General features: G+C 48.5%; 1 protein-coding gene across 1 annotated transcript in view; it reads right to left on the bottom strand.

Moving 5' to 3' along the window:
• Positions 1-722: 722 nt before the first annotated feature.
• Positions 723-24,597, bottom strand: part of LOC106561080 (phosphatidylinositol 4-phosphate 3-kinase C2 domain-containing subunit alpha) — a 65,777-nt gene continuing 41,902 nt past the window's right edge. The window contains exons 13-34 of the mRNA XM_014124702.2: positions 24,369-24,491; positions 23,659-23,826; positions 23,361-23,469; positions 22,835-22,977; positions 21,733-21,921; positions 21,406-21,499; positions 21,202-21,296; positions 18,037-18,217; positions 17,428-17,532; positions 16,360-16,452; positions 11,547-11,676; positions 11,300-11,436; positions 10,727-10,896; positions 10,116-10,272; positions 9,441-9,550; positions 8,706-8,913; positions 8,362-8,486; positions 7,900-8,017; positions 7,522-7,603; positions 2,862-2,971; positions 2,508-2,633; positions 723-2,324 (exon numbers count right to left, since the gene is read on the bottom strand). Coding sequence (XP_013980177.1) covers positions 2,142-2,324; positions 2,508-2,633; positions 2,862-2,971; positions 7,522-7,603; positions 7,900-8,017; positions 8,362-8,486; positions 8,706-8,913; positions 9,441-9,550; positions 10,116-10,272; positions 10,727-10,896; positions 11,300-11,436; positions 11,547-11,676; positions 16,360-16,452; positions 17,428-17,532; positions 18,037-18,217; positions 21,202-21,296; positions 21,406-21,499; positions 21,733-21,921; positions 22,835-22,977; positions 23,361-23,469; positions 23,659-23,826; positions 24,369-24,491 — 2,956 coding nt within the window. The 3' untranslated portion in view covers positions 723-2,141. The remainder of the gene's footprint in view (positions 2,325-2,507; positions 2,634-2,861; positions 2,972-7,521; positions 7,604-7,899; positions 8,018-8,361; positions 8,487-8,705; positions 8,914-9,440; positions 9,551-10,115; positions 10,273-10,726; positions 10,897-11,299; positions 11,437-11,546; positions 11,677-16,359; positions 16,453-17,427; positions 17,533-18,036; positions 18,218-21,201; positions 21,297-21,405; positions 21,500-21,732; positions 21,922-22,834; positions 22,978-23,360; positions 23,470-23,658; positions 23,827-24,368; positions 24,492-24,597) is intronic.

Raw genomic sequence — 24,597 nt, 5'->3', positions numbered from 1 at the left:
CTGCGTGGGAAATTACGTCAGATGCGCTTGAGTAGAAGAAAGCCACAATCCCGCACTGTTTTCAGACAACTGAACTGCAGCCCCGCCACTAGATTGGCTGTAAAGGTGAGGGATGGCGCTGGAGGAACAAAACCATTCTCAAACAACTTTATATTTTCGGTCAAATGTGTGGTACTGTTTTTTTTGGGCTATGTCATAAGAATGCTTTTCACTGACTTTTCCAGCTAAATAAGACTCCTGAACATCTAATCAAATGGCTACCCGGATTATTTGCATTGTTCTCCCCCCATTTGTAAACTGCTTATCTCTGTTTATTATCCGTGAATAGTCACTTAACCTCGACTAACCTGTACCCCCGCACATTGACTCTGTACCGGTAGTACCCCCTGTATATAGCCCCTCTACTGTTATTTTATTGTTGCTCCTTAATTCGTTTTTTTTTTTACTATTTTTTCTCTTTTTACTTCAGATTATTTTAGTAAATACTTTAACACGTATTTTTCTTAATTAACTGCATTGCTGGTTAGTAAGCGTTTCACCTTTAGGTCTAAACCGGTTGTATTCAGCGCATGTGACAAATTACATTTGATTTGATTTGAAAAAGAGACCATCAGGTGCATAGAAATACAAAATAAGAGGTACAATGATCAATGACAGTCAATATCACTGATTCGATTGGCCCTTTGCCAACATAAATAACAAAAAAACACAATGAACTTCAGTCTGTTCAAAAAAACATTTAATTTGCTTTAGGAAAGAAGGGATTACAGTAGACACCGATTCATTCGGGTTAAGGTAACCAATTAAGAATAAATAACTGGCCATGTTAATAATACAAACTCAGCATGTTTTTATTTTATTTTTACAGTCATTAAAATAGTGGATCAAGTCACTATTTGTCTTTGTTGATATTCTCTTTAAAACCCCTCCAGGATAAATTCATTATTCATTATTTCATCTTTAGTTTTGTAGTCGGCTCAGAGGAAGCAGCGTATCTCTTGCCCTGGATGTCTTTCCCTTTTTTTGTCCATATGGCTCCAGGTCAAGTTACCCCTACAGCACAGATCTAGGATCAGCTTACCCCACCCCAAATTCTACCCTTAAACCAATAGGTGACGATATAACATCTGACTTTAGATCAGTGTTTAGAGGCAATCTTATCCTACACCATCAAATGCACGACAAGAGAGTGTTCGTGATACAAATCCCGAAAAGGAGTCAAGTAATTACCATTAAAAAGACATGGTGGTGTGCAGACAAGTTGGAGCTGATCGTTCCAACACCTTCTGATGCTAGTCCTGAACCCCACTCACAGTGGAAGAACTGTTGACATTATTTGACAGAATAGATTTCTTTTTCAATTGGGGCATCACAATTTGTATCAAATATACTGTGATAAGGTTAAAGTGGAGCGTAGTAGAGATTGTGAACACAAACAAGGCACCCTGTTCGGTTCCCCTTTGGAAGAGTGGTTTGCCATCATCATCATCAGTTCTTTTGGCACGTGATTGGGAAACACAAGATCACTCTCTTCCCTGGAGTCTGGTTTGAGACGGACACATCCCCAGACATTCTCAGCTAGCTTAGCAGGAAACCAGACACTTCCTATTTGTCTACGTAGAAAAAAGTTAAATGTAAAAATGAGCCCCTTTTTAAAAAATAAATGTGTCAATCTATATATACTCTTCTGAAAGTAAGCCATTTTGGTCCACTAATGTCAAAATGTACAAAACATTACAGCTCTCGTGTTATAGTTTAAGATCAAACAAAATAAGTGGAGATTGTTTGCTACGATGAGGAAACAACCATGATTAGTGAGTGTGAGAGAGAGAGAAAGGCCCCACACCCAGAAACATCCCCTAGCCTAGCCCCTATCCCTTAGGCACTTGTGTAGATCTGAAAGGTTGGTGCTACAATATTGCTTATAATTCTTTAGGCTCTACATGAACGGCCTTCAGGGGGTAGGAGGGGTTTCTGGACAGGGTCAAAGAGAGGTTGGGAATGAGGTGAGCTTGAGGAGGAAGGGGGTGGAGGTTAGAAGCACCTCCCCCGGGGGGTGGCCAGTTCCGTTGCCCTTATATGGGTGTATCTCAGGAGTTTTTGAAGAGGTGAGAAGTGGAGTTGTTCTCAGGTGAAGTCGTCTAGAAGTAGGGCACAGCGGTCAGCTTGTACCAATTGACCGTCTCCTTGCTGAGGTCGAAGTCCTTGAGTTTGAGCGTGACGCCGCCCAGGTAGCAGTTCTCTCTCAGCGACTCGGCACTAAGCACGCTCAGTTGCAGCTCCCGCAGCCCAAGGGTCTCCTTGCTGTAGCCACTGTACACCAGCTAAGGAGGAGGGAGTCAAAGCAGTTAACACGAGTTGGCAGCAATTTGTATTAGTTAGCATTCGTCACAAAGACAGATGAGGAGAACAGTTACAAAGTGGCAGTCGGTCAGGACACAAAGCCGTTAGCTATGACAATTTGCTACGGTGGCCTAATGAAAATGTGCCACACTGATTTCACTCACCATTTCGTTGAAAGTGGGGTTCCTGGTCTTCCTGGATATCTTTGTTTTGCACTTGGAGGTTTTGTGGGGGTCTGGGAGCAGGTAGGTTTTCACATAAGGGTTAGGGTCTGTCCCCTCCTCAGATACCTATAAGCAGGCAGATGGACATGGACATGCTTAGTGGCGCATTAACTAAGGCCAAACTGAGGATTCACGTATGTAATTCAATCCATACAATTGTATTTATCCCATCAGGGGCAAATAAATGGACCTTGAGATATGTGGGGCTAAGGATAAAGGTATCAATTAATTATACTTCCAAAAGTTTGAGTTGTGCGCTAGTTAGGATTGGGCCCTGTGAGCCACCCTACTCACCAGGTCTCGGATGTGCATGACCATGATGAAGAGTGTGCTGTTCCTGTAGGAAACAGACAGCTTCACCTCCCCCTCCACTCTGCCTGAGGTGGGACTCAATGGTGGCGCCTCTGCAGGAGAAATAACTCTTTCAAAACTGTAGCTGCGACAATGGCTATACATATCAAATCAAATGGCTAGCCGGACTATTTTTATATTGACCCCCCCCTCGCCTTTTTGATTTTTACGCTGCTGCAACTCTGTTTATTATATATGTATAGTCACTTTACCTCTTTACCTCTACCTACATGTAGAGACAGGGCTCTAACTCCTCTAGCTCCACAATGAAATAGGGTGCAGGCCAGGCAGCAGGCTGTTAGCCAGCCTGCCAGCTTAGTGGAGTCTGCCACTAGCACAGTCAACGTAGTCAGCTCAGCTTTCCCCATTGAGACCGTGTCTGTGCCTCGATCTAGGTTGGGCAAAATTAAAAATGGCGGTGTTCGCTTTAGCAATCTCACTAGTATAAAGACCTCCTCCATTCCTGCCATTATTGAAAGAGATTATGATACCTCACATCTCAAAATTGGGTTACTTAATGTTAGATCCCTCACTTCCAAGGCAGTTATAGTCAATGAACTAATCACTGATAATAATCTTGATGTGATTGGCCTGACTGAAACATGGCTTAAGCCTGATGAATTTACTGTGTTAAATGAGGCCTCACCCCCTGGTTACACTACTGACCATACCCCCCGTGCATCCGGCAAAGGCGGAGGTGTTGCTAAAATTTACGATAGCAAATTTCAATTTACAAAAAAAAAAAACAATGACGTTTTCGTCTTTTGAGCTTCTAGTCATGAAATCTATGCAGCCTACTCACTCACTTTTTATAGCTACTGTTTACAGGCCTCCTGGGCCATATGCAGTGTTCCTCACTGAGTTCCCTGAATTCCTATCGGATCTTGTAGTCATAGCAGATAATATTCACATTTTTGGTGACTAACATTCACATGGAAAAGTCCACAGACCCACTCCAAAAGGCTTTCGGAGCCATCATCGACTCAGTGGGTTTTGTCCAACATGTCTCTGGACCTACTCACTGCCACAGTCATACTCTGGACCTAGTTTTGTCCCATGGAATAAATGTTGTGGATCTTAATGTTTTTCCTCATAATACTGGACTATCGGACCACCATTTTATTACGTTTGCAATTGCAACAAATAATCTGCTCAGACCCCAACCAAGGAGCATTAAAAGTCGTGCTATAAATTCTCAGACAACCCAAAGATTCCTTGATGCCCTTCCAGACTGCCTCTGCCTACCCAAGGACGTCAGAGGACAAAAATCAGTTAACCACCTAACCGAGGAACTCAATTTAACCTTGCGCAATACCCTAGATGCAGTTGCACCCCTAAAAACTAAAAACATCTGTCATAAGAAACTAGCTCCCTGGTATAAAGAAAATACACGAGCTCTGAAGCAAGCTTCCAGAAAATTGGAACGGAAATGGCGCCACACCAAACTGAAAGTCTTCCGACTAGCTTGGAAAGACAGTACCGTGCAGTATCGAAGAGCCCTCACTGCTGCTCGATCATCCTATTTTTCCAACTTAATTAATTGAGGAAAATAAGAACAATCCGAAATTTCTTTTTGATACTGTCGCAAAGCTAACTAAAAAGCAGCCTTCGCAAATGGAGGATGGCTTTCACTTCAGCAGTAATACATTTATGAACTTCTTTGAGGAAAAGAGCATGATCATTAGAAAGCAAATTACAGACTCCTCTTTAAATCTGGGTATTCCTCCAAAGCTCCATTGTCCTGAGTCTACACAACTCTGCCAGGACCTAGGATCAAGGGAGATACTAAAGTGTTTTAGTACTATATCTCTTGACACAATGATGAAAATAATCATGGCCTCCAAACCCTCAAGCTGCATACTGGACCCTATTCCAACTAAACTACTGAAAGAGCTGCTTCCTGTGCTTGGCCCTCCTATGTTGAACATAATAAACGGCTCTCTATCCACCGGATGTGTACCAAGCTCACTAAAAGTGGCAGTAATAAAGCCTCTCTTGAAAAAGCCGAATCTTGATCCAGAAATTATAAAAAACTATCGGCCTATATCGAATCTTCCATTCCTCTCAAATTTTTTTGAAAAAGCTGTTGCACAGCAACTCACTGCCTTCCTGAAGACAAACAATGTATACGAAACGCTTCAGTCTGGTTTTAGACCCCATCATAGCACTGAGACTGCACTTGTGAAGGTGGTAAATGACCTTTTAATGACGTCAGACCGAGGCTCTGCATCTGTCCTCGTGCTCCTAGATCTTAGTGCCGCTTTTGATACCATCGATCACCACATTCTTTTGGAGAGATTGGAAACCCAAATTGGTCTACATGGACAAGTTCTGGCCTGGTTTAGATCCTATCTGTCGGAAAGATATCGGTTTGTCCTCTGACAAATCAATTGTACATTTCGGTGTTCCTCAAGGTTCCGTTTTAGGACCACTATTGTTTTCACTATATATTTTACCTCTTGGGGATGTCATTCGAAAACATAATGTTAAATTTCACTGCTATGCGGACGACACACAGCTGTACATTTCAATGAAACATGGTGAAGCCCCAAAATTGCCCTCACTAGAAGCCTGTGTTTCACACATAAAGAAGTGGATGGCTGCAAACTTTCTACTTTTAAACTCGGACAAAACAGAGATGCTTGTTCTAGGTCCCAAGAAACAAAGAGATCTTCTGTTGAATCTGACAATTAATCTGGATGGTTGTACAGTCGTCTCAAATAAAACTGTGAAGGACCTCGGCGTTACTCTGGACCCTGATCTCTCTTTTGAAGAACTTATCAAGACTGTTTCAAGGACAGCTTTTTTCCATCTACGTAACATTGCAAAAATCAGAAACTTTCTGTCCAAAAATGACGCAGAAAAATTAATCCATGCTTTTGTTACTTCTAGGCTGGACTACTGCAATGCTCTACTTTCCGGCTACCGGATAAAGCACTAAATAAACTTCAGTTAGTGCTAAATACGGCTGCTAGAATCCTGACTAGAACCAAAAAATTTGATCATATTACTCCAGTGCTAGCCTCCCTACACTGGCTTCCTGTTAAGGCAAGGGCTGATTTCAAGGTTTTACTGCTAACCTACAAAGCATTACATGGGCTTGCTCCTACCTATCTTTCCGATTTGGTCCTGCCGTACATACCTACACGTACGCTACGGTCACAAGACGCAGGCCTCCTAATTGTCCCTAGAATTTCTAAGCAAACGGCTGGAGGTAGGGCTTTCTCCTATAGAGCTCCATTTTTATGGAATGGTCTGCCTACCAATGTGAGAGACGCAGACTCAGTCTCAACCTTTAAGTCTTTACTGAAGACTTATCTCTTCAGTAGGTCCTATGATTAAGTATAGTCTGGCCCAGGAGTGTGAAGGTGAACGGAAAGGCTGGAGCAACGAACCGCCCTTGCTGTCTCTGCCTTGCCAGTTCCCCTCTTTCCACTGGGATTCTCTGCCTCTAACCCTTTTACAGGGTCTGAGTCACTGGCTTACTGGTGTTCTTCCATGCCGTCCATGGGAGGGGTGTGTCACTTGAGTGGGTTGAGTCACTGACGTGGTCTTCCTGTCTAGGTTGGCGCCCCCCCTTGGGTTGTGCCATGGCGGAGATCGCTGTGGGCTATACTCGGCCTTGTCTTAGGACGGTAAGTTGGTGGTTGGAGACATCCCTCTAGTGGTGTGGGGGCTGTGCTTTGGCAAAGTGGGTGGGGTTATATCCTGCCTGTTTGGCCCTGTCCGGGGGTATCATCGGATGGGGCCACAGTGTCTTCTGATCCCTCCTGTCTCAGCCTCCAGTTTTTATGCTGCAGTAGTTTATGTGTCGGGGGGCTAGGGTCAGTCTGTTACATCTGGAGTATTTCTCTTGTCTTATCCGGTGTCCTGTGTGAATTTAAATATGCTCTCTCTAATTCTCTCTTCTCTCTTTCTCTCGGAGGACCTGAGCCCTAGGACCATGCCTCAGGACTACCTGGTATGATGACTCCTTGCTGTCCCCAGTCCACCTGGCCGTGCTGCTGCTCCAGTTTCAACTGTTCTGCCTGCGGCTATGGAACCCTGACCTGTTCACCGGACGTGCTTGTTGCACCCTCGACAACTACTATGATTATTATTATTTGACCATGCTGGTCATTTATGAACATTTTAACATCTTGACCATGTTCTGTTATTATATCCACCCTGCACAGCCAGAAGAGGACTGGCCACCCCTCATAGCCTGGTTCCTCTCTAGGTTTCTTCCTAGGTTTTTGGCCTTTCTAGGGAGTTTTTCCTAGGGAGTTTTTCCTAGCCACCGTGCTTCTTTCACATGCTTTGCTTGCTGTTTGGGGTTTTAGGCTGGGTTTCTGTACAGCACTTTGAGATATCAGCTGATGTACGAAGGGCTATATAAAAATAAATTTGATTTGATGTACATATTACCTCAATTACATTGACTAACCTGTAACCCTGCACGTTTATTTAGTAAATATTTTCTTAACTCATTTTTCTTAACTGCATTGTCGGTTAAGGGCTTGTAAGGAAGAATTTCACGGTAAGGTCTACTACACCTGTTGTATTCGGCGCATTTGACAAATAAAATGTGATTTGACATATACACAATAGGACTCAGATTTACCTGGTGCTTTGGAGATCGCCTCGAATCCTTCCGTCTTGTCGTCTCTCGCAATCGGATGGAAGAATGTATAGATAAGATCACACTGATAGAGAAAGAGAGAACATTTTGGGAACCCTTTATTTGGATACTCTGTAGAGCATCTATACAAATGGACTAATCAGTAACCTTTCTACTAACTCTAACCCACCTTAACCTAACCCTAAACTTAACCCTAACCGTAGGAAGTAACCGTAGGAAGAATTTCTTATCAAACGGATAGTATGACCATCTGTAGAGCACATACAGATGGACTATCCGGACTACCCTAAAATGTGACCAAAATATTGAGTGAAAATGGAGTGTGTTGGGCTTTTATAACTGTGTGTGTGTGTTAATCACCTGGGTGACCTCTGTGGAGCTCCTCAACAGGTTGTGGACATAGCTGTTGAGCTCAATCTTCCTCTTGGCCGCCACGTCCTTGATGTGTGTACGGCCCAGCACCATCCTATTAGGGAACCTAGGGAGGGGACGGGGAAAGTTTAGTGCACTAACAAGATGAGGTGCATCTGTGGTAGAAGTGGAGGCTACACTTTTGGGGGTGGAAGGGAAGCTTCACCCACATACAATGTAAGGCTCTTCGAGTTAAAGCACCAAAAAAAATGGTCATCTTTCTCAATATTATTACTGTTGTTGTAAAATCTGAGGTTACCTTTGGCTTTCTAAGGTCATATATGGCATACTTTCAAAGTGTTTTTGGGAACAGGGTGCTGCTATGCCACTTCCAGACAGCTTCAGGTACTATGAGCAACACCTACAAAATGAGGGTTCTCCCAAAATGTGCGTGTGCACGGGTGCGCGTACCCTGGCAGCTTCCACAGAGGGAAGAGGATGCACAGCTTGTTGTGGAGCTCCTGGAACTCGTCGAAGGTGCGTAAGAGAAACTGGGCCTCGCTCTGCCCCTCTCGCAGGAGTCTTACCACATACGTCTACAGGAGGAGGAAGACGAGGGGGAGGGAAAATAAATAGGATTTTAGCTTATCTTGTTTAGAATTACATTCATGTTATGACTTCTCCATATGTAGAGCTATTCAAAACTCTTGATATGCCAGATATGTGTTCTTCTGGTATCCCTATAGGGCAGCTTTGCCCAGTCTGTGCAGCAGTGAGACCAATGAACACATGTACATCTATGGTTGGAGACTCACGTAGTGCTTGTCAGGGTTGTATCTCTTCTGGAAGGAGAAGATGGAGGCGTCGCGGATGCGTCCCTCCTGCTTCAGCGTGTAGGTCTTGGGGGAGAAGGAGAGGATGGGCTCGTCGTTGGACGGCAGGCCTGAGAAGCGCATCTGGGCCAGGTTGTGGATGAAGAAGTTGAACTTGGTGGCAACGCTGCCCAGGCTGGTCTCAATCAACCTGTAGGGAGGGTGGGAGAGTGAAGACAAAGGGAATATGTTTTTTGAATGATACACTATTAGCTGTGTTTCCTGCTTTGCCTCTGTGAAAATGACTGAAAAGAGACTGGAGGTAAATGGAAGAAGAAATTGCGAAATAGTAGCATTTCACATGAATGTTTTAGGATTGCAACTGGGAGTTCTATGGCGTTCGTGACGACATTGTTCTGCCACCAGCTGGGCATTGTGGGGCAGTCGGTAGTTGCAAATCAAGTATAGCGCTGCATTAATTATCACTGCTGAAACGCAATAATAAAATCAAAGTTATATTTCATTTGTGGCTCCTGGTGGCCTTTTCACATCGGTCGTTCAAGCGTAAGCCATCCAAGCTACTAAACATAGTAAGGCTTGAGGACGTATTCTTGTGCCTTTTGCATTGGGAGGCTGAATAACGACTGTGGCAGGGGCTCAGAGAGGAGCGGTGCACCATGTTCAAAGCTATTCATAAAAAGACTTGGTGGAAAAACAACACACTTTTACAGACAGTACCTGGTGAAGAAGATGGTGGCCTCTGCGTCGGTGGTCTGGGGCTGCAGCGCGTCATACACGTACTTAAGGTCCTGAGCTCCAGTAAGCTCTGGTAGGCCTGACAACGTCATCTGTCAAATCGCACGCACATACAGACAAAGAAATACACAATTACAATCCATTAATGTACAGCGAAAGGATTTACTAACAAAAGACTATTAGAAACCGATGACTTAGGGAAGGTCATACTTTAACAAGGGAGCTTTGATTCACGAGGCTAGAATAGAGCATTTGAATTGCTACGGTACACTCAAGAAATTCCTTAGGCCAAGAAGAGGGCCATCACCAAGGACTAACAAAGGGCATTACCCAGGCAACACCAAAGTAACTCATCAAGTTGACGTCACACTTCTGGAGAAAAGAAACCCCGATTTAGAAACACGCTTTGTGCCCCATCTATCCGACAGTGGTCCTTGTGCACCTTGGTTTCCATTTTTGTGAATTATTTGTGATGCCAAGCTTAAATGCCAGGTGAATTCCTAGAAAAGGCCAATGCAGTTACTCCACGTCAACCGTTTGTGCCGTCTTGCCCACTCCTATGGTCATGTTTAAATGTTTACCATGACAACAACCATAGCGGTAGCACAAACTGATCTGGAACCAGGACTAGGACTTGACTGCAGAGCCTTATCTTACCAGTGAGAGCAGGTTGAGGAAGAGGCCTGAGTGTTTACGGATGAGGTTGTAGGCCTGGGAGCACAGGTCCACAAACAGCTGGAAGCGACTGGTGGGCCTCTCCCCCCCGTTGATCACGTAGGCCATGTCAGAGGTCAGCACGAATGGAGCACGGTCCCTGGGAGAAGGGGCGGGAGAGAGAGAGAGACTTACTAAAACATGGGAGACGGAGAATAAAAAAAAAAACAAAGCACGTGTCATGTAGCCTGGTTAAAATAGGGAGCGTTCGGTCTGGCGTAACCAGGCTACATGACACGTTGTCTGGCACAGGTCTGAATCAGAACACTGATTTGAAAGACTTGACCGAAACCAGCAGACACTCAGGCCCCGTCTTGAGCGCAAGCACAGTGCACAAATTGTATATTTACATTTTCTCATTACAGGTCAATAAAGCTTTACTCCTAGTACTGAGGAAACATTTGACTTTTACTAAAGAGGGAATAGGTCAGCGAGAAACAGTTAAAAGGTAGGGGAGAGAGTGTGCTGGAGGAGCAGTGGGTCAGATTTGAACCCATGCTAGCATTGGAGGCAGATGTTCAGACTGCTAGACGACCCCAGGCCACAGCGCTTACCTTTTGAAGCTGCCGAACATCTGGGCGTGGCCCAGGAACTTGCCGAAGTCGATGTGGAACATGTGGCCGGTGGAGCGCAGCATGATGTTGTCGTTGTGGCGGTCGCAGATACCCAGCACATAGGTGGCCACGCAGCAGCCCGCACACGAGTAGATGAAGTTCTCCGATGCCTCGAGGGGCAGAGAGGAGTGAGACACACATACCATTTTTCACACTATCGTGCCGACCCAAACCAGACTGCGCTGGCAAGGTTCCAGCAACTCTGGTGGATGTGTAACTGGGCCGGCTCAGTACAGCTCAGTTTGACTTGTCTCGATTCAGCGCAGTGTAAAAAGTCCTACAGTATTTGGTTCTCCCTCTAATAGGCTGAATCCTCACTAGAGATCTGCATACTGGACTTTTCAGCCAATTAGTGCAGTGATCAAGGAAAAATCTGTGTGTAACATGCACATTGCAGGCAGACAAGAAATAAACAGATCATATTATCGCCACTTGTTCATCTTCTCAACCTCATCCTCTGTCGGAGTCTGGGTTCAAAGATTAAAGGGTCAAGTTTAGGGGTCAGACAGTTACCTTCTCGTACTCATCCTCAGCAGGGTTGTACTTGCGGAGCCACTCTGCCAGGGGCTTGTCCTTGAAGGAGCCCGTCACGCCGTACTCCACCTGGATCTTCCTCAGGGTGTCTGAGGACGGCACCAGCTCCACCATACCTGGCAACACACACTCTCTGTCACAACTACAGACACGGCATGAGTACGCATTGAATTACAATTAGTAAACCGGTTGTGTGTGTGTTGTGAATTCTAGTGTGTATTAGTGCCTTTGTCTTTGCCAGTGGAGATGCATTTGAAGTTGACTATGCGGAGGTCCAGTCCCTCCTGAAGCCAGATGCGGTCCATAATCCGGATCATCTGCAGAGCCAGCATGTCCTGCCGCAGGTCCTCTCCCACCTAACACACATGTACACACACGCAGGCAGGAAGGCAGACACGCAGGCAGGCAGGCACGCATACACACAGGCAGGCAGACACGCACGCACACACGCAGGCAGACACACACGCACGCAGGCAGACAAACACGCACGCAGGCAGACAAACACGCAGGCAGGCAGACACACACGCAGGCAGGCAGACACACACGCAGGCAGGCAGACACACACGCGCGCACGCACGCAGACACGCACGCACGCACGCAGACACACACGCAGGCAGACACACACGCACACACGCAGGCAGACACGCACGCAGGCAGGCAGACACACACGCACGCAGGCAGGCAGACACACACGCACACACGCAGGCAGACACGCACGCGCACGCACGCGCAGGCAGACACGCACGCACGCACGCAGGCAGACACACACGCACGCACGCAGGCAGACACACACGCACGCACGCAGGCAGACACACACGCACGCAGGCAGGCAGACACGCACGCAGGCAGACACGCAGGCAGACACACACGCAGGCACGCAGGCAGACACGCACGCAGGCACGCAGGCAGACACACACGCAGGCACGCACGCAGGCAGACACACACGCAGGCACGCACGCAGGCAGACACACACGCAGGCACGCAGGCAGACACGCACGCACGCAGGCAGACACGCACGCACGCAGGCAGACACGCACGCACGCAGGCAGACACGCACGCACGCAGGCAGACACGCACGCACGCAGGCAGACACGCACGCACGCAGGCAGACACGCACGCACGCACGCAGGCAGACACGCACGCACGCACGCAGGCAGACACGCACGCACGCAGGCAGACACGCACGCACGCAGGCAGACACGCACGCACGCACGCAGGCAGACACGCACGCACGCAGGCAGACACGCACGCACGCAGGCAGACACACACGCACGCACCACGCAGGCAGACACACACGCAGGCACGCACGCACGCACACGCACGCAGGCAGACACGCACGCACGCACGCAGGCAGACACGCACGCACGCACGCAGGCAGACACGCACGCACGCAGGCAGACACGCACGCACGCAGGCAGACACGCACGCACGCAGGCAGACACGCACGCACGCAGGCAGACACGCACGCACGCAGGCAGACACGCACGCACGCAGGCAGACACGCACGCACGCAGGCAGGCACGCACGCAGGCAGGCACGCACGCAGGCAGGCACGCACGCAGCACGCACGCACGCAGACACGCACGCAGGCAGGCACGCACGCACGCAGGCAGGCAGGCAGGCAGGCAGGCAGGCAGGCAGGCACGCAGGCAGACACCCACGCACGCAGGCAGACACCCACGCAGGCAGGCAGACACCCACGCAGGCAGGCAGACACCCACGCAGGCAGGCAGACACCCACGCAGGCAGGCAGACACCCACGCAGGCAGGCAGACACCCACGCAGGCAGGCAGACACCCACGCAGGCAGGCAGACACGCACGCAGGCAGGCAGACACGCACGCAGGCAGGCAGACACGCACGCAGGCAGACACACACGCAGGCAGACACGCACGCAGACACACACGCACGCAGGCAGACACACACGCACGCAGGCAGACACGCACGCACGCAGGCAGACACACGCACGCAGGCAGGCAGACACGCACGCACGCAGGCAGACACGCACGCACGCAGGCAGACACGCACGCAGGCAGGCAGACACGCACGCAGGCAGGCAGGCAGACACGCACGCAGGCAGGCAGGCAGACACACACGCACGCACGCAGGCAGACACACACGCACGCACGCAGGCAGACACACACGCACGCACGCAGGCAGACACACACGCACGCACGCAGGCAGACACACACGCACGCACGCACGCAGGCAGACACACACGCACGCACGCACGCAGGCAGACACACACGCACGCAGGCAGGCAGACACACGCACGCAGGCAGACACGCACGCACGCAGGCAGACACGCACGCACGCAGGCAGACACGCACGCACGCAGCGCACGCAGGCAGGCACGCACGCAGGCAGACACGCACGCAGGCAGACACGCACGCAGGCAGACACGCACGCAGGCAGACACGCACGCAGGCAGACACGCACGCAGGCAGACACGCACGCAGGCAGACACGCACGCAGGCAGACACGCACGCAGGCAGCACACGCACGCAGGCAGACACGCACGCAGGCAGACACGCACGCACGCACGCAGGCAGGCAGACACGCACGCACGCAGGCAGACACGCACGCAGGCAGGCAGGCAGACACACACGCACGCAGGCAGACACACACGCACGCACGCAGGCAGGCAGACACACACGCACGCACGCACGCACGCAGGCAGACACACGCACGCACGCAGGCAGACACGCACGCAGGCAGGCAGGCAGGCAGACACACGCACGCAGGCAGACACGCACGCAGGCAGACACGCACGCAGGCAGACACGCACGCACGCAGGCAGGCAGACACACACGCACGCAGGCAGGCAGACACCCACGCACGCAGGCAGGCAGACACCCACGCACGCAGGCAGGCAGACACCCACGCACGCAGGCAGGCAGACACCCACGCACGCAGGCAGGCAGACACCCACGCACGCAGGCAGGCAGACACGCACGCACGCACGCAGGCAGACACGCACGCACGCAGGCAGACACGCACGCACGCAGGCAGACACGCACGCACGCACGCAGGCAGACACGCACGCACGCAGACACGCACGCACGCACGCACGCAGGCAGACACGCACGCACGCACGCAGGCAGACACGCACGCACGCAGGCAGACACGCACGCACGCACGCAGGCAGACACGCACGCACGCACGCAGGCAGACACGCACGCACGCACGCAGGCAGACACGCACGCAGACACGCACGCACGCAGGCAGACACGCACGCACGCAGGCAGACACGCACGCACGCAGGCAGACACGCACGCAGGCAGACACGCACGCACGCAGGCAGACACCCACGCACGCAGGCAGACACCCACGCACGCAGGCAGACACCCACGCACGCAGGCAGACACCCACGCACGCAGGCAGACACCCACGCACGCAGGCAGACACCCACGCACGCACGCAGGCAGACACACACGCACGCACGCAGGCAGGCAGACACACACGCACGCAGGCAGACACACACGCACGCAGGCAGACACACACGCACGCAGACACGCACGCACGCACGCACGCAGGCAGACACGCACGCACGCAGGCAGACACGCACGCACGCACGCAGACACGCACGCACGCACGCAGGCAGACACGCACGCACGCACGCAGGCAGACACGCACGCACGCACGCAGGCAGACACGCACGCACGCACGCAGGCAGACACGCACGCACGCACGCAGACACGCACGCACGCAGGCAGACACGCACGCACGCAGGCAGACACCCACGCACGCAGGCAGACACCCACGCACGCAGGCACCCACGCACGCAGGCAGACACGCACGCACGCAGGCAGACACGCACGCACGCAGGCAGACACCCACGCACGCAGGCAGCCCCACGCACGCAGGCAGACACCCACGCACGCAGGCAGACACCCACGCACGCACGCAGGCAGACACACACGCACGCACGCAGGCAGGCAGACACACACGCACGCAGGCAGACACACACGCACGCAGGCAGACACACACGCACGCACGCAGACACACACGCACGCAGGCAGACACACACGCACGCAGGCAGACACACACGCACGCAGGCAGACACACACGCACGCAGGCAGACACACACGCACGCAGGCAGACACACACGCACGCAGGCAGACACACACGCACGCAGGCAGACACACACGCACGCAGGCAGACACACACACGAGGCCCACACAGACCAAGACTCATGTTAGTTCAAATATTTATAATTAGGCGGGTGCTTATATTTGTCCTATTTCCCAGATGTACAAGTGTGTATTCATGCGTATTAATATGCATGTGTGACTTGGAAATGTGTTTGTTGCAGCCAGGGTCTGCCATTATCAACGCGACCCTGGAACAATTAGGGTTAAGTGACTTGCTCAAGGGCACATCAACAGATTTGACCCTTGTCAGTTCGGAGATTCGAACTAGAGACTTTTCGGTTAATGCGCTAACTGTTAGGCTACCTGCCACCCCTAAGTTATCATCCACAGAGACATATTTTATTCTCATTCAGAGTTTCTTTCCATCTGTGTGTCAATGTCTGGTCAAGCAAAGACTTCCCTACACATTCTATTGACAGAGCCCTATGTTGTGTTATTGTCATGCCACCAGGTGGTGCTGTTTTAACCACGAAACTAAAGACAAGACGCAAACGAGTGTAGTAACTGATCTCTTTTCTATGTTGGAAACAAATGACACTTAAAGCAGCAAATCAAAACCAAGGGAACTCTTTAGAATGTATTCCTGCATTCCTCCATGCTTCAAACACTCCCAAAGCAATGACTAACTGGCCATTAATTCATGCAGAGAACGGCTCGAAAATGTGTCGAGCTATTTCCAGTGACATGTCAAGAACTGCTAAGTATTACACCTCTGATAAATTGCTTGTCCACGGAACTTGGAAGTGCGTATTTCATTGAGTCTGGCGTCACAGAAAAATGATCTAGTAGTCTAATCTGTCTAGGAGTGCCGGTCTAGGATCAGGTCTCCCCCTCTTATTTATTATGATTTAAAAGGCCAAACTGCACTCCCAGCCCAGCCTCCCACCTTGAACATGACATTGATCTCCTCTCCCAGAGGGTCAGCGTTCACCAGGGCCAGCTTCAGGGGCACCGCATTGGAGTTGAAGAAGGAGCACGACTGTACACAGACACAGAGAGAGGGAGCGAGAGAGAGAGCGAAAAGGAGAGAGAAAGAGAGAAACAGAGAGAAAGAGAAAGAGAGAGAAAAAGGAGAGAAAGAGAGAGAAAGAGAAAAAGAGAGAGAAAGAAAAAGAGAAAGAAACAGAGAGAAAGAGAGAATAGAAACAGAGAAAAAGAGAAAGAGAATAGAAACGGGAGAGAGAGGAGAGAGTGCCTGTGGTTAGTTATACAAGCCTGCCTTGGCCATGGGAGCACTGGCCTGCTTTTGGGAGACAAGGGGGGGAGGATTTTATTCAGTGAGGGGGCATCGCCTTGAAATGTCTGGTACGAGATTGGGGTCAGATACACCGGTGAGCACAACACACACTAACAACACATACAGATCATCTCATATACAAAACGCACACACGCAGCCACACACCCACACACACTTGCCCAGCTGTGAGAAACATGGCGGGGGTGTGAGGACGGAGCACAACGCTCAGTCAGAAAGGAAAAGGGGAGCCGTCGAGGACAGGGAAGAGCATGCCTGCATTCTAACACACTTACAGTAGATGTACAGGCCTAGATATTGTATTCTAGTCAATGGCCTCTTACAAGAGGTGGTGGGGGGTAACTAGGAAGTAACTGAAGTGACCTGTAGATTAAGTGCCAGTTAGCATTTGGATGGTGGAGGTTATGACGGCTTGATCAGCCACTTGGACAACTACAGTATGGGTCATAGTGATATGGCCATTTGTTGTTGAAATGGAGGAAATGATGCTGATCAGTTGACATGTCAGCCTCCAGTAAGTGACGGACCAAACAAGTAAACCCATGGTCAAATGGGCATTTGCTGAGTGTATGGTCAAACTTTAAGCTGGTAACAGATCCGTTTGTGCCGTCTTGTATGACAATGACCATAGGAAACAGACCTGGGACCAGGGTGGTCGTGCTTTGGGTCACTGTTTCCATTGTTGGACAACGGACGTACCTTGATGTTGAGTTGTTTGGCCTCCAGGCTGGGGCTGAGGGGCAGTCTGCAGCTGTTCCTCTGGAAGAATGACTGCACCCTCTCCAGACCTTCCTGGAGCACCACCTACACACACACACACACAAAAATAGTTGAATTAATGTCAAGCCTTCACGGTTGAAATTATGACGTTAAAAATGGGCACTTAAACACAATTGGTAAATAACAGTTAAACAAGACATCCGGACCATAACTAAATACAAGATTTTATTTGTATATTATTTTGCCTTTATTTAACTAGGCAAGTCAGTTAAGAACAAATTCTTATTTTCAATGACGGCCTAGGAACAGTGGGTTAACTGCCTTGTTCAGGGGCAGAACGACAGATTTTTACCTTGTCAGCTTGGGGGATTCGATCACGCAACCTTTCGGTTACTAGTCCAACGCTCTAACCACTAGGCTACCTGCCTCCACAACAGCAGACCGTAAAATAAAGTGTTATCAAGCCCTTTTAGAGGCTTGTGAGATATCGTAGATAGTATTCTAGTAGTGTGTGTGTGTGTATGAGATATATATATGTTGGTGTGTGTCTGTCGGTGTGTGTGTTGGAATGCCTCCTGGCCCTCTCACCTGTCGTGCGTAGCCCCCGGCCTGCCGGACCTTCTCAGCCAGTGCCCCCAGCAGAGTGACCAAGCGGGTCTGTTTGTCCAGCTCGGCCCGGAGGCCGGCCCCACACAGACAAAGCAGGGCCCCCAGCACCTGGTCGTACCTCCGGCCAAACGCTGGGTCCTGCACCGCATCCCTCAGTAGCCTGGTGGGGAGAGTGAAGGGAGTATATTGGGATCGGACCAACCAGGGTCGTGTTCATTACGCACCAAACGGAAGAAAATGGACATAAACCAGGTGGGACTACCAGGACTTGTAAGAAAGAACACAACCCTTTTTCAAAATGCTTTCAAACGTTTTCCATTCCGTGCCCTAATGAACAAGACTCAGTTCATATTTCTGACTACCTATTGCGGCACTTGAGGGAACCAGCGACCTTGCGTTTATGGAGTAGAAGGATGAAGTTTCCCAGCCTAGACACCCATTTAAAAATCAGTTTCGGGTACCTCCTGTTCCATAAAAGTCTACATTATACCACTTAGCAGAGGCCGTAGTATATCTATGCACAAACTATGCTATTCTATATACTATGCTTTATAAAACACACACACACACACACACACACACACACACACTACTTTCACAGTGCCCAGGTCCAGAACAAATTCAAGGAAACGTACAGTATTATACAGAGCCATGAGTGCATGGAACTCCGTTCCCTCTTTTATAGCGCAAATGAACAGCAAACCTGGTTTCAAAAAACAAATAAAGCAACACCTCACAGCACAATAACACTCCCCCATGTGACCTACTTGTCGTGTGTATGTACTGACATCAGGTTTAATTTTATTTAACTAGGCAACTCAGTTAAGAACAAATTCTTATTTACAATGGCGGCCTACCCCGGCCAAACCCTAACCTGGATGATGCTGGACCAACTGTGCGCCGCCCTACGGGACTCCCCATCACGGCCGGTTGTGATACAGCCTGGAATCGAACCAGGGTCTGTAGTGATGCCTCTAGCGTCTGAAGTGGCGACTCCGGGATGCTGGCCTTCTAAGCAGAGTTTCTCTGTCCAGTGTCTGTGTTCCTTTGCCCATCTTAATCTTTTATTTTTATTGGCCAGTCTGAGATATGGCTTTTTCTTTGCAACTCTACCTAGAAGGCCAGTATCCCGGGGTCGTCTCTCACTGTTGACGTTGAGACTGGTGTTTTGCAGGTACTATTTAATGAAGCTGTCAGTTGAGGACTTGTGAGGCGTCTGTTCCTCAAACTAGACACTTGTCCTCTTGCTCAGTTGTGCACCGGGGCCTCCTACTCCTCTTTTTACTCTGGTTAGAGCCAGTTTACGCTGTTCTGTGAAGGGAGTATTACACAGCGTTGTACGAGATCTTCAGTTTCTTGGCAATTTCTTGCATGGAATAGCCTTCATTTCTCAGAGCAAGAATAGATTGACGAGTTTCAGAAGAAAGGTCTTTGTTTCTGGCCATTTTGAGCCTGTAATCAAACCCACAAATGCTGATGATCCAGATACTCAACTAGTCTAAAGAAGACCAGTTTTATTGCTTCTTTAATCAGAACAACAGTTTTCAGCTGTGTTAACAATTGCAAAAGGGTTTTCTAATGATCAATTAGACTTGAAAAAAAATTAACTAACACAACGTGCCATTGGCACACAGGAGTGATGGTTGCTGATAATGGGCCTCCGTATGCCTATGTAGATATTTCATTAAATAAATCTGCCGTTTCCAGCTACAATAGTAATTTTCTATATTTCTGATCAATTTGATGTGATTGTAATGGGAAAAAAATGTGTCTTTCTTTCAAAAACAAGGACATTTCTAAGTGACCCCAAACTTTTGAACGGCAGTGTATGTAAATTGTAAAGTTTGTCTGTAATGTATTTTTCGTTATGTGTCGGACCCCAGTAAGATTAGCCGTCGCCGTCGGCGAATGGCGATACTAATAAATGATTCAAATCAAATACCAGAGATGTCCAACTGATGGTGATTTTATTTACCCCCCCCCCACCAAGTTTTCTGAATAATTATTTATTTGTATTTTTTTGGTACATAAAAGACTGTAAAAACACCAAGAAAACTGCTCCAAGTGACTTTCATTTTGGAAATCTGTTCCAAAGTCTTCCCACGCATTATAGATATGTGATTGTATACAAATGTAAGCAAGTTTTGAAATGATTATGTTTTAGTCAATTTGTAAGTCGCTCTGGATAAGAGCGTCTGCTAAATGACGTAAATGTAAATGTAGTCAAATGTTAAATCTGTTTGGGCTTCTTGCGGTCAATTTGCAGTCTACAAATTATTTGTAATTATGTTCTGGCGCACTGACCATCGGCTCCCCCCAAGTAATTGGGTCTAGTTGATGATCCCTGCTTTATACTATACCACTAGTTTCCTCAGTATGTGGAGACCAGGGCTTAAAACTAACCTTTTGAGTCTATCAGCCACTGTGACAGGTATATAAATAATAATTGATTAGCATGCTTCTAAAACAAGAAATGTATTACTAGTAAGAAGTGATATATTTGTTTGATTTAATGTAATACTTTAATACTCTGTGACCCGAGTCTTTTAACCAAAATATCATACAAAAATGTTCAGCTGTCCCTTTAAGATTACCTTGGTAACAGGGCCATCCACTCGGTTGTCAATGTGTCTGTAAGAGTCTCACTAATAGAGGCCTACAGTCACTTTTTGCTAGCAGTGGAAGCAAACTCAAACATTGACTAGCAACCTAGGTTGTGAACATAATGTAAATAGCCAAGAAACACAAAGACAAAGTCTCACTTTCGAGTAAATTAGACCAACTAATATGCCTGTGCACATTGCTTAAAAAAAAAAACATTTTTAAGCACTTCACTCACAGTGCTTCGCATGGTGGGATAGCTATAACGTTAGGATTCAGATTTCTTTGTACATTACCAGATATGAAACAAAACGGCAGAAATACTTTGAAAACAGCTACTGCAGCATTTATTTAGCTATAAATCACAACTTGCACTTGTGCCCATACTTTACTATTTTTATAAGCTGCTCGCACTGTATATCCCTGAGCGTGACCACCTGCCAACAAGGCCGGTGAATTCCACATTCTTACCCGCCAATGCCAAAAATCCACCCGCATTTGTCTGGTGGCCGGTGTTAATTTTAGGCCCCGGTGGAGACTCACCAGTACAGGTAAAGGGTGATGTTGACGTTGCCCTGTGCTCTGGACAGCAGGAATATCACCAGGGCGTTCTTCAGGTGACACTCAAACTTCAGCGCCTGAGAGAGAGACAAGGACACGGAAAAGGATAAGTGGGTGAGAAAAGCATTCAGGGTCACTAACAAATTGTTTACCTGTGTATGTGTGTGTGTACTACAGACTGTTCACCTGCACTAGCTGAGGTAGGTAGTCGGCCAACTCGTCATCACTGCTGGATTCGATCCAGCTGACAGCCACACTCCTCACCTCTGTGTCAGCAAACCTGCAGGACAGAGACCAAGACAGGCAGGTCAAACTTGAGTGTGACCTTTAACCTACATACTCACGTAAACGTGAACTCGCACACCTCCCACTTTACAAATACGACTGATCTACCGCAGGTTTCTATTGACCACTGCTTAAACTCTAGCTTTGCACACTCAAACTTAAGGAGTGTGTGTGTGTGTGTGTGTGTGTGTGTGTGTGTGTGTGTGTGTGTCTGTACACCACACGTACTTAGAGTCGAGCAGCTCCAGTGCACAGACGGGTTGGAGTGAGGGCCAGTTGTGGAGGAGGGCGTGAATCTCAGCCATGCTGCCCCAGTCCCAGCTGGGGGCACTGGCCAGCACCTTGGGCAGGCTGTGGGTGTGAGCCCGGCAGTGGTGCCGCTGGTCCCACAGCAGCTGGCGGTCAGCCCGCGTCAACCTGGGGTTGGGAGGGAGGAGAGAGAGGGGTGATACGGTGAGCCAGAACATAGACCGCTGCTACCGCTGACAGGGTTCTCACAACAAAGACCCTATTAGAAATCACTTTCTTCAGATTATATACGTTATTTATGGTCATCACCATCTGGGTCATGTTCAGTTAGCCACGAAACTGAAGGGTCTGAAGCAAAGTCAAATGGGTTGGAACTATCTATACTTGACCAGTAAGAAGCGCTTGTGTTTGTTTTCCGTTGCAAGACCGAGTTTTGGAAACCCCTGATCGATGGACTACACTATTGTTCTGAGATAACCTTTAGGACTCGGAAATACACCCTAACAAAACAGAAGCCAAAACTATATGGTTATAATCGGAGTAAATGAGAGAAAGCTCAGAGAAAGTAAAAGGGATTAGCGCTTTAGAAGAAATTGCTCTCTGTGGAGGCTGGGAAAAGGGTAATGAATCTGGCTGGCAGCCTGGGGTGGGTTTAAGTGGGCATTTATATGCCCACAGTTAAACGTCTGGGGGAACAGACACTGGAATGAGAACAGACAGCCATCTATGGTCTGGGAGGACTGGAGAGTCATTTGGGGATAAAGCCTTCATAAGGCCCTACATAACACCATTACAATAGTGACGTAACAGTTGTCATAATGGCAGCTGGTATCAGCTTATGACAACAGACGTGACAAAGTTATGACACAAACTGTTATGAACCTTCCTTCTTAAGGCCCTACATATCACGATCATAATTATGACATAGCAGATGTCATAAACCGTGAGAGACTAGCTGCCATGACGGTTTATGACGACTGCTGTGTCATAATTATGATTGTGATATGTAGGGCCTTAAGAAGGAAGGTTCATAACAGTTTGTCATAACTCATGTATTATATCATGACAACAGACACAGTACCCGAAGGTAGAGGCTCGGCTGCAAAGTTTCTCCACCCGGCGGCGCAGGTCAGGGTCCAGCTCCTCCAGGGTGTTGGGGTCAGGGCAGGGGCTCTCCTGGGGCCCCACGTACAGCACGTCCACCGCTGGGCTGGGGAAGTCGACCTGGAGGGGGGGGTTCATGGAATGGTTAGGCAGACACACAAACTTGCATGGGTACACACACATTAGGTCACCACCAAATGGGAAATGCGTTTGAGATAGGGGAGAGAGTTTGGGTCCTGTTTGAAGTACTTTAAAAAAAAGAAAAAAATAAGCTTTTTCTTAAATTTGCTTGAGGTTAAAACTTATCTAACATGATTGAACAGGTGCTTGGCTTCACCTGTCCAATTGTGTTGAATCACTGATTGCTTTGAAAAAGGGAGGGAAGATTTGCATTTGAACAGGACCTACACATAAGAAAATCGCAGAACATTGACTTGAACGGCAAAGCCCGCTCTCGTAATTTCTTATGGGTACAGTATTGCTGTGTGGAGTCGTGGAGTCACCTGCAGTATGATCCTCTCGGCCAGGTTCTTCCTCCGGATCCCGGCTGCAGCAGAGGCAGCCTGAGGAGAGGTCCACAGACACAGCAGCTTGGTCCCCCTCGCCAGCACCCTGGAAAAACACACATATAAGCACACATAGCTACACACACACACAAAACACCCCAATAGTCTGAATCCCCAATAGACAGCTATTAACACAATCAACTGAAATACACTCATTCGAATGCCATACAACACAACAAAAACACAAACAGCAATTGCACAGTCAACCACACTACTAAAATGTGTCGCGCATCACCGTCGGAAGTCAAATAGGGGCAGGGAGACTTTGCCCAGCACTTCTGGTCCCTTGCGCTGTTTGTTGGAGTCTGGGGAGCCGCTGGCGTTCTGGTTCAGGACCCCAAAGAGGGAGAGAGTCAGCATTGACTCCAATGGAAGCAGGGCCACCGCCATTGGAAAGTTGATCCTGGAAAGAGGGAACAGAGTGAAAATAGGAGTGGAAAATGGAAAGGGATTGGAGTGAGAATAGTGAATAAGTATGAATGTGCATAGCTTGTGAGTCTGTATTCCCACTAGCCTGTGAGTATATTCTTAGATCATCATCATACTGTTTGTGACTCAGTTGGTACAAGGATTCAATTCCCGCAAGGATCACATACAAAACACGTACAGTATCCCTCACTGTCCTGCAAGATGCTTTGGATCAAAGTGTCTGCAAGTGGAATCTGCTATCTATCTACTAGTAATTGTATCCAGTGATAGGCTGAACGATACACTGATTATGGGTAACGACAGACCTCGCTTTTAATGTTGTAATGTCTTGGATATCAGTTTGTATTATCGTCGTGCTATGTACGTTGTGTTGGAGCCTGCATGACAGAAGCGAAGAAGCGTCTACATTTTGATCCTAAAGAGGCAATCGTGAAAGGCAGAGGCACATAATTCAACATAAACACTATTATAACTAGCTATTGTATTTCTATGGCTAGAGGGTAGGGAGTCACGTACATTTCGTCCCATTTGATGTGGTAGAAGAAGCTCTTGTAGGTGCCCACTTTCTTGGACTGGATGGGCTTGAACAGGTTCCTGCCATTGTGAGTCAGAGCACACATCAGGTAGTACTTCTCATAGCTGCAAAAGGGAGGAAGAAATGAACAAATTATGAACGAGCAAGTTAAAATCCCATCTATGTACACAGAGAGAATAGACTCTTGTCCATAACAAACACAGTCATCCT

This window comes from Salmo salar, chromosome ssa10 (genome assembly GCF_905237065.1).
Source record: "Salmo salar chromosome ssa10, Ssal_v3.1, whole genome shotgun sequence".
Classification (NCBI taxonomy): domain Eukaryota; kingdom Metazoa; phylum Chordata; class Actinopteri; order Salmoniformes; family Salmonidae; genus Salmo; species Salmo salar.
This window is presented reverse-complemented; position numbering and strand designations above follow the sequence as displayed.